At 65.0% G+C, this 8822-nt stretch overlaps 2 protein-coding genes across 8 annotated transcripts; one reads left to right on the top strand and one right to left on the bottom strand.

Annotated features, from left to right (window-relative positions):
* TBL3 (transducin beta like 3) lies at positions 24–6423 on the top strand. Of its 5 annotated transcripts, none has more exons than XM_021086787.1 (22): positions 49–183; positions 1894–1945; positions 2028–2123; positions 2210–2257; positions 2364–2505; positions 2597–2681; positions 2767–2937; positions 3021–3096; positions 3169–3262; positions 3346–3527; positions 3618–3759; positions 3859–3917; positions 3997–4100; positions 4589–4736; positions 4821–5051; positions 5119–5189; positions 5270–5426; positions 5497–5555; positions 5693–5796; positions 5889–5960; positions 6048–6206; positions 6284–6423. In XM_021086787.1, the coding sequence occupies exons 1-22, from the start codon at positions 143–145 to the stop codon at positions 6391–6393; spliced, it is 2403 nt and encodes an 800-aa protein (XP_020942446.1). In that variant the 5' UTR covers positions 49–142; the 3' UTR covers positions 6394–6423. The 5 variants fall into 5 exon arrangements, with proteins under 5 accessions (XP_020942445.1, XP_020942444.1, XP_020942446.1 ...); XM_021086788.1 differs by having other exon boundaries at positions 130–539; XM_021086789.1 differs by lacking the exon at positions 49–183 and adding an exon at positions 563–1714.
* On the bottom strand, positions 6522–8822 carry NOXO1 (NADPH oxidase organizer 1). 3 transcript variants are annotated; one of them, XM_013987814.2, is made up of 8 exons: positions 8521–8822; positions 8350–8430; positions 8172–8247; positions 7896–8073; positions 7594–7775; positions 7400–7513; positions 6977–7094; positions 6522–6899 (listed from the first exon to the last, which is right to left on the bottom strand). In XM_013987814.2, the coding sequence occupies exons 1-8, from the start codon at positions 8584–8586 to the stop codon at positions 6632–6634; spliced, it is 1083 nt and encodes a 360-aa protein (XP_013843268.1). In that variant the 5' UTR covers positions 8587–8822; the 3' UTR covers positions 6522–6631. The 3 variants fall into 3 exon arrangements, with proteins under 3 accessions (XP_013843268.1, XP_013843269.1, XP_013843270.1); XM_013987815.2 differs by having other exon boundaries at positions 8172–8244; XM_013987816.2 differs by lacking the exon at positions 7400–7513.

Here is an 8822-nt window from a genome sequence, read left to right as displayed (position 1 = left end):
CTGCCCTTAGCAAAGGTGCCATCTAGCGGGCAACGCTGATGACGTCACACCAGTCTCTGGTGATGTCATCTCCCCGCGCCGGTAGTGAGGAGTGGCGCACCGGTCTCTCTCACGCGGCGGCGGCGGCGACGACGACGACAACATGGCGGAAGCGGCGGCCGGAGTGGGCCGCTTTAAGTCCAAGTAAGCAGGGGCTCTGGGGCTCCGGGCGCTGCCGGAGGAGGGAGCCGGGTTCGCGACCGGGGTAGCGAAGGCGCCCGCGTGCATCCGGCACCCACTCGGGTTTGAGGGAAGAGGCGAAGACTGTGTACGGACAGGCCCGCGGGTTCGTCGCAGCTGCGGGTCTAGATGGAAGATTCGGAACCGACAGCTCTCGGAGGGCAGGCACTGGGGTCCGGCCGGGTGCAGTTAATTTGGGATACTTGAACTTGGAGCGGGTTAGGGGGGTGGAGCCGAGAAATCTCAGAGGAAGAAGAAGGGGTGAACTGAGCGCAAGTCGAGGCTGGCCCTGGACGGGGGCGGGACTTCCTATTGCTCAGGTAACGGGAGAAGAATTACTTGTGGGGCAGGCGGCCTGGGGAGCTTTCACTTGCTGTCCCTATTGTCCTTGAGCCAGGGAGAGAAATCAGGAGATGGGCTGGTCCACCGTGGTCCAGAGGCCCTGAGTCCCGTGCTTATTCAGTGCCCATACTTAGGCTGAACGTCTTAAGTGCTCAATGCCCGGGACCAGACAGATTCAGCCTCTCCCTGTGGAGTGCAGTCTGATAGGATAAACATATTGAGCAAATCATTTTCATCAGAGGCGGTGGCAAGCACTAGCAAGGGGAATCCCGGATGGCGAGAGTAACTCTCCTGGATGGATGAGGGGTTCAGGGGAGCTCCATTTCATCCTGGCTATCTAGCTCCCTCTGGTAGAGTTAGTCAGGCACTTCTGAAATCCAGGAAGCAGGAGGCCCAGGCCACATACTGGGAACAGCCTGGGTGAACGGGAAAGATCAGCAGAGGCCCCTTAAGGCAGGGTCTTAGAAACATGTAAGGACAGGGCAGGGTTTTGCGGGGGTTGGGGGGAATGACATGAGTAGTTACTTTCTAAAAGCCCTTTCTGGGGGAGTTCCTGTTGTGGCGCAGCAGAAATAAACCTGACTTGTAACTATGAGGATGAGGGTTCAGTCGCTGGCCTTGCTTGGTGGGTCAACGTTGTCCTGAGCTGTCACAGCTCACATCTGGTATTGCTGTGGCTGTGGCCGGCAGCTGTAGCTCCTATTTGACCCCTTCACAGCCCTGATAAGACCTCTCTTCCCCCCACCCCAAAAAGTCTTTGGGAGCAGGGTTTGAGAGAGTGGTAGGAATCTGTGAAGACGCTCGAGCAGCTCCTCAGAGAGGAAGGTGCCATGGCCTGGACCGTCATGAAAGTAACTGAGAGGAAGGGGAGGGACAGTGTGACACCTCTGCTGAAATGAGGGTCTGCTTGGAGAGTGGGATGGAGGAAGGAGCCCGGGCTGGGGAAGGGCTAGGCTGGATGCACCTTGGGATAAAGATGTTGAGGAGGAGGATGTTCAGGGCTGGTACCCAGGCCTGACCTCCCATGGCCAGCAGGGGGCCCCCAAGGTCCAGCCTGTTCAACCACTGGGGAATCTCTGGGAACACGGGCCGTTGGACTGCCTATAACATGGGGATGCTATCACCCGCCTCACAGCTGAGAGGGTTAAAGAAGGTAATGATGAAAAGACCTTATCATCCCCTGTCCCTTGTGGCCCCTGCATCCCTGCTGCTGTCCAGGAACTCCTCAAGGGCAGGGCCCTATGGGTTGACGTCTGGGAGAGCACCCACTGTAGGACTGGTCACTAGAGACCAAGGGGTCAGTGGTTCATGCTCCCCCCCTCTTCTTTCCAGCTATGCCATCGAGCGCAAGATTGAGCCTTTCTACAAGGGCGGGAAGGTGCAGGTACCAACGCAGGGAGGAACATTGTGGCGGGGCAGGTCGGGGCTGCAAAGTGTCACCTGGGCTGAGACCCTTTTGTCATCAGCTGGACCAGACTGGGCAGCACCTCTTCTGCGTCTGTGGTACCAGAGTCAACATTCTGGATGTGGCCTCGGGGGCTGTGCTGCGGAGCCTCGAGCAGGTGAGGCGGGGGGTGGGGGTCAGGGCGAGGGCTGGTGTGGAGAACAGCCTGTTCTCATGGCTCTGTGCATCCACTCTCACCTCCAGGAGGATCAGGAAGACATCACTGCCTTTGACCTCAGCCCCGATGACGAGGTATTTGGCACGGGGACAGGAGGCAGGCTCACTACCTCTCATCCAAACTGAGTTAGGAGGTGAGTGTCCATGTCTCTGCCCTCAGCTGACCTGCATCCTCCCCCAGGTGCTGGTGACGGCCACCCGGGCGCTGCTGCTGGCCCAGTGGGCCTGGCGGGAGGGCAGCATCGTCCGCCTGTGGAAGGCGATACACACAGCCCCTGTGGCCGCCATGGCCTTCGACCCCACCTCCACACTGCTGGCCACAGGTAGGACCCCGGCTGGGGTTGGAGGGGGCAGCTGAAGCTAGGCAGGGGGCTTTAGGCACACCAGCCCCACACCTCAAACACATTCTCACAGGCGGCTGTGATGGGGCCGTGCGCGTCTGGGACGTCGTGCGCCACTATGGGACACACCACTTCCGGGGCTCGCCGGGTGTCGTGCAGTGAGTAGCGGTGGCACAGGGCGGGCAGGTGGAGCATCCCAGTCAGGGTGGCCCCGCTCACCAGCCCTGCCCCACCTACCTACAGTTTGGTGGCCTTCCACCCGGACCCCGCCCGCCTGCTCCTCTTCTCCTCAGCCGCAGACGCTAGCATCCGTGTGTGGTCACTACAGGACCGCTCGTGCCTGGCCGTGCTGACTGCCCACTACAGCGCTGTCACCTCTGTGACCTTCAGTGCCGACGGCTACACCATGATCAGGTCGGTAGCCAGCCGCGCAGGCCTTGGCAGGAGCGGGAGGCCACAGCAAAGATCTGGGGTCTAAGGCGGCTCTTTCCCCCCAGCTCGGGCCGGGACAAGATCTGCACTGTCTGGGACCTGCAGAGCCTCCAGGCCACGAAGACCGTGCCAGTGTTTGAGGTGGGGGTGCTGGGGCCGCTGAGTGGGGCAGGGTGGGGGTCGGGCTGCCCCCTCTGACCTGCTCATCCACAGAGCGTGGAGGCTGCAGTGCTGCTGCCAGAGGAGCCGGCGCCTGAGCTGGGTGTAAAGTCCACAGGCCTGCATTTCCTGACGGCCGGCGACCAAGGTGTGGGGCCAGGCCAAGGCAGGCGGCAGGGGCGGCGGGGGGCCAGTGGATCTGTGAGTCTCAGCAGCCCCCGACCCCCACAGGCATTCTGCGCGTGTGGGAGGCGGCCTCTGGGCAGTGTGTACACGCACAGCCCCGGCTGCCAGGCCCCGGGCAAGAGCTGACCCACTGTGCCCTGGCCCGAGCCGCCGGCCTGCTCCTCAGCGTCACTGCCGACCACAATCTGCTGCTCTATGAGGCCCGCTCCCTGCAGCTGCAGAAACAGGTGAGCCAGTGCCGGCCCTGCGCAGCCCACGCCTCAGGTGCCAGCTCTCCACTTCATGGGCCCTGACCTGAGTCCCTCCCGCCCTCGCAGTTTGCCGGCTACAGTGAGGAGGTGCTGGACGTCCGGTTCCTCGGGCCCGAGAACTCCCACGTAGTTGTGGCCTCGAACAGCCCCTGCCTAAAAGTGTTTGAGCTGCAGACCTCAGCCTGCCAGATCCTCCACGGCCACACAGGTCAGGGCACCAAGCCAACCAGGTCCTCATTCTGGCCTGGACGGATGACCCACTCCTTGCCAGAACAGACCTCTGACCGCCCGCTCCACTTTCTTCCAGACATCGTCCTGGCCCTAGACGTGTTCCGGAAGGGGTGGCTCTTCGCCAGCTGTGCCAAGGTTAGGCGCCGTAAGGAGCGGGCAGGGCCCAGGCGGGGACGCCCACCCCAGCCTCTGTCCTCACCCATCCTGTCCCCAGGATCAGAGCATCCGCATCTGGAGGATAAACAAGGCTGGATTGGTGGCCTGTGTGGCTCAGGGCTCTGGGCACACACACAGCGTGGGCACCATTTGCTGCTCAAGGTAAGTGGCTCAGGGCTGCGTCCAGGGTGTCCCAGAGGCACAGGCCCAGGCCCTCCTCCTAGGGGGAGGAGGAATAGGTGGCTTTGGCCCTGCTCTGTGAGCCTCCCGCCCAGGGATATGGAATGAAGGATGGGGTTGGGGGCACCCCCAGATGCCATTGTGGGGGTTCCGTAGACGTGGCTTTGAGGCTGCGTAGCTAAAGGCGGGGGTGGCGTCAGAGAAGGAAAATGACACTGAACAAACGCCCTGGTGGAGAGGGTGCTGTCTGGGGCCCAGAGTCCCGTTGCTGGGACTGGATCTGACAGCACAGAGGGCGGGTGGTGCCAGCAGGTGGTCCTGGAGCCGTGGGGTGACGCAGCAGTTCACCTTCCGGGACAGGCCATCTCTCTGGTCCGGGCCAAACTCTGACGGGCCTGAGCTGCGGTGCGCTGCCCACAGGGCAGGCCGGGCCTCAGCCGGCATCTCTCTCTCCCCCAAATTGGCCTCAGGCTGAAGGAGAGCTTCCTGGTGACGGGCAGCCAGGACTGCACTGTGAAGCTCTGGCCCCTCCCGGAAGCCCTGCCATCCAGGAGCACTGCCCCCGACAGCGGCCCTGTCCTCCTGCAAGCCCAGGCCACACAGCGCTGCCACGACAAGGTAACCGCCCACGGCACCCGGCAGGGTCGTGGCAGGGCCTTTGCTGGGCTGGGGGACTGAGCTGCCGCCTGCTTCTGTCCCCAGGACATCAACAGTGTGGCTATTGCCCCCAACGACAAGCTGCTGGCCACAGGGTCACAGGACCGCACGGCCAAACTCTGGGCTCTGCCCCAGTGCCAGTTGCTGGGCATCTTCTCGGGCCACCGGCGTGGCCTCTGGTGTGTCCAGTTCTCGCCCATGGACCAGGTGCTGGCCACGGCCTCGGCAGACGGCACCGTCAAGCTCTGGGCCCTGCAGGACTTCAGCTGCCTCAAGGTGAGCCGCCCTCAGCCCGCCCGGGTCCCCGCCCGGTGACATCTCAACACCTCCCCTCCCCCCGCAGACGTTCGAGGGGCACGACGCGTCTGTGCTCAGGGTGGCCTTTGTGAGCCGCGGCACGCAGCTGCTGTCCAGGTGAGCGGGCTGGGGGCCGGACCGGGTTGGGGTGAGCTGGGGACAGGCCCAGGGCTGAGCGCCTCCCGATGCCGACCCAGCGGCTCCGACGGGCTCGTGAAGCTCTGGACCATCAAGAGCAACGAGTGTGTGAGGACGCTGGACGCCCACGAGGACAAGGTCTGGGGGCTGCACTGCAGTCGGCTGGACGACCGCGCCCTCACCGCTGCCAGCGACTCCCGCGTCATCCTCTGGAAGGTGTGTGGGGTGGGGGCTTGGGGGGGCAGGGCCGCGTGGGGACACCTGTCTGATTCCAGTGTGACCCCAGGATGTGACCGAGGAGGAACAGGCCGAAGAGGAGGCCAGGAGAGAGGAGGAGGTGGTCAGGTACGTGGGGTCCCCCAGCCCTGCCCGCAAGTCCTGCTTGCCAGCGTCGGCCTCCGCAGCACAGGACACCGAGGCTCAGGGCAGCAGCGCCACTCACCCCAGCGGCCCTGTCCCCTGTTCCCTCCTCCCCTCGCCAGGCAGCAAGAACTGGACAACCTGCTCCATGAGAAGCGGTACCTGCGGGCGCTGGGCCTGGCCATCTCCCTGGACCGGCCCCACACCGTGCTGACCGTCATCCAGGGTCGGGGCTGCCTTGGGCCGGGCAGGTGGATGGGGGGGGTCTCCCGGGTCTGAGGTGCCCTTCCCGGGGCTCAGTCTCCCCTCCTCCCACAGCCATCCGAAGGGACCCTGAGTCTTGCGAGAAGCTGGAAGCCACAGTGCTCCAACTGCGGCGAGACCAGAAAGGTCTGGGGAGGGCGGGGTGGGGCTGGACGGTGCCTGCTGAGCCTGGGGTGGCTGGCAGGCAGGTCTGACCGTCCCTGTCACCCCCAGAGGCCTTGCTGCGCTTCTGTGTCACGTGGAACACCAATTCACGGCACTGCCACGAAGCCCAGGCTGTGCTGGGCATGCTCCTGCGGCACGAGGCCCCGGAAGAGCTGCTGGCCTACGATGGCGTGCGGGCCTCCCTTGAGGCCCTGCTGCCCTACACTGGTATGTGGGCTGCCTGGATCAGGGCGGGGGCCCGGCCGCCAGACCCGTGGGCCCTGACAGCTGCTGTCCCCCCCCAGAGCGGCACTTCCAGCGGCTCAGCCGGACACTGCAGGCGGCCGCCTTCCTGGACTTCCTGTGGCACAGCATGAAGCTGCCCACGCTCCCCGCAGCGCCCCCAGCCCTCTAAACCCCCAGAAAAATGGACTTTGATCTCTGCTCCCTGTGTCTGTCTGGGCTTTGTCGCACCCCAGGGCCTGGGCCACCGCCCAGCCCCAACCCTGGCTGAGACCCCACAGGCCCACAGAGCACCGCCACTGGGTGGGGGTCAGTGAGGAGAGCTTTACTCAGAGGACAAGTCCCTGCCAGCCAGGGAGTCCCACCCTGAGCTGCTCCTCCCACAGCCCCCCCACGAGGGTCACACGCACTCAAGGCGGTCCCTGACACCCTGGGTCCTGCCCCAGCGCCTTTCGGGTGATGGTGCAGCAGCGGCTCCGGATGGCACTCAGCGGTGGGTGGGCAGGCACGGGCGGGGGAAGGGCCTGGGCCTGGGGGGACTTGGGGGCGCTTCGGGCCTCGCCCTCCCTGTCCTCCCCTCCATCTGCCCCCGGGTGGAGCCGGGGCCCGCTGAGGAGTGTGCCCAGCCCGTCGGGCTGCAGTATCACAGCAGGAAGAAGACCGGTGCGGCCCTGGAACCTGTGGGGAGGGCGGGGCTGGTTAGCACCGGGTCTGCCCCTGGCCGAACCACCAGAGCCCTGCCCTGCCACAGGCACCTGCACAGCCACCAGCCACGGTCCGAGGTTTCCAGCACATGCACACGGGCCCCCACGGGCACTGACAGCTCATCAGCTTGGCTGCTCTCGTAGGCACGGGAGGCGCAGAACTGGGGCCCTGGGAATGGACATTGGTGGTTACCTGGGACCGGAGGCCCCCGCCCTGCCTCAGTCCCCACGCTGTCTCCTGCCACGTCACCATCTCCAGGCTTTCCCCTGTTCGTTTCTCTGCTGACACCAGGGGCCACGCTCAACCCACTGGGTCTCTGGCTCACTCTGGGGAACACACACGGCAGGGCCACTGTCACCACCCAGTTGTCCCACAGCCTCCCTCTCCTGGCTTGGGTACTTCTTGCGGCCCGTCCTTGCCAAACACGGCCCGGTGGTGGTCGTGGTGGGTGTGGGGAGGGGAATTGGTCTCACTGTGGCTCCCCAGGCGCCGATCCCCGTCTCGTCCTGGGCCGGGGGCCCCCTCCTCCAGGTAGGGAGAAGGAAACCATGCCGTCTGCTGGTCCTCGTTGACAACCAGCCACCAGCCTGTGCCCAAGGGGCGGGGTGCTTCAGATCCTGAGGCCTACTGGGACCCCAGGGGCAGAAGGGCGTGTCCCCAGACTCACCTGAGGGGTGTCGCAGCAGCACACCCAGGGCCTCCTGGGCCCCGGCGTAGAACGGCTGACCCCACACGTCCTGGGTACTGAAGGGCTGCAGGCAGCGCAGGCTCTGAGCCTCCAGGCTGTGGATGGCAAGGCTGCCTGTGGGGCCTGGTAGGGGCTCTTCCAGGGTGGGCAGGATCACCCGGCTGGCGAGAGCAGAGGGTGGGTGAGGTCTGCGGGACTGACTTTCCCTCCACCTTGCCTCCCCCATCCTCCAAATGCTTCTGCCAGCAGAGTCGGTGGTGTGGTGGGGGGGTGTCAGACACCTGCCAGGTGGTAGCGCAGGTTCCAGGTCTGTAGGTTGTGGCGCAAAGAAGCCAGTGAGTACTGGGCTGCGGGACACACGCTCTCCTGCTGCCAGCAGGGCCCTTGAGTAGGTCTCCAGAAGCCGCAGGCGCGCCAGGCCTCGGCCCGTGCGCCCCCGGTGCACCAACGCCGATGCATCTGGGGGCAGGGTGGGGACACAGCATGGTACCACGCCCCAGGGCCCCCCATCAGACCGCTGCCGCCCCCACCCCTGCTGGGATCCCCGCTGGCCTGACCAGGAAGCTTGGGGAGGATGCGGTCCGACCGCCGCAGCAGGCCCGCCTCCACCGGGAAGATCTCCTTGAGCGTCTTCTGAGGGCAAGAATGGGCATGTGGGTCTCTGAGGCCCCACTGGGTGCCCCTGCGAGGGTGGGGGACCCTTGCCAGGGTCTTGAGGGCTAGAAGCCCACTCACATGGAGTCTCCTGAACTCGTCCCAGCTTCTGCGTACAAAGGCTTCGCTCTCATCCGACCAGTGCACAGAAAAGGCAAATGTCTGGTGGAGGAAGGGGGGCGTCTTGGATAGACTGGGCTGGGAACTCCCTCCCTGCCCCTTGCGGCCGGCAGGTGTCCCGTTGGTTCCTACCTGGAGCCTCTCTGTCTGCACCAGAGCTGCCCCGCTCACGGACACCGGGTGCCGCGGGCCTGCCATCACTGGGGCCGCCCCGGGTCTCTGTCGTCAGCTTCTGGAGCCTGTCGGGTGTGGCCAAGGGTCAGTCCACTGCCTCCCCGCCTGCCAGGCACCCGGAAGACTGGAATTCCCCAGCGGTGCCCCAGCCCTGCCAGGTCTTGGCCGCACTTCCCTGCCCGACTGGGTCCTTTGCAGCTTCCTCACTGCACCCCTGACCTGAGGAGCGGAGGGGCAGGAGCACAGGGCCTGGGTGGGAG

Source organism: Sus scrofa, chromosome 3, assembly GCF_000003025.6.
Source record: "Sus scrofa isolate TJ Tabasco breed Duroc chromosome 3, Sscrofa11.1, whole genome shotgun sequence".
In the NCBI taxonomy this organism is placed as follows: Eukaryota; Metazoa; Chordata; class Mammalia; order Artiodactyla; family Suidae; genus Sus; species Sus scrofa.
Note: the sequence above shows the minus strand (reverse complement) of the source record. Positions and strands in the feature narration are given on the sequence as shown.

Bases quoted from the DNA above. Each gene is read 5' to 3' on its own strand.
- TBL3 (XM_021086785.1), top strand. From the start codon at position 39: ATGACGTCACACCAGTCTCTGGTGATGTCATCTCCCCGCGCCGGTAGT. The intron at 2,506-2,596 runs GTAGGACCCCGG...ACATTCTCACAG, and splicing joins CTCCACACTGCTGGCCACAG to GCGGCTGTGATGGGGCCGTG. The intron at 2,682-2,766 runs GTGAGTAGCGGT...ACCTACCTACAG, and splicing joins GGCTCGCCGGGTGTCGTGCA to TTTGGTGGCCTTCCACCCGG.
- NOXO1 (XM_013987814.2), bottom strand. From the start codon at position 8,586: ATGGCAGGCCCGCGGCACCCGGTGTCCGTGAGCGGGGCAGCTCTGGTG. The intron at 8,074-8,171 runs GTCAGGCCAGCG...CCCTGCCCCCAG, and splicing joins CATCCTCCCCAAGCTTCCTG to ATGCATCGGCGTTGGTGCAC. The intron at 7,514-7,593 runs GTGAGTCTGGGG...CCTTGGGCACAG, and splicing joins GCTGCTGCGACACCCCTCAG to GCTGGTGGCTGGTTGTCAAC.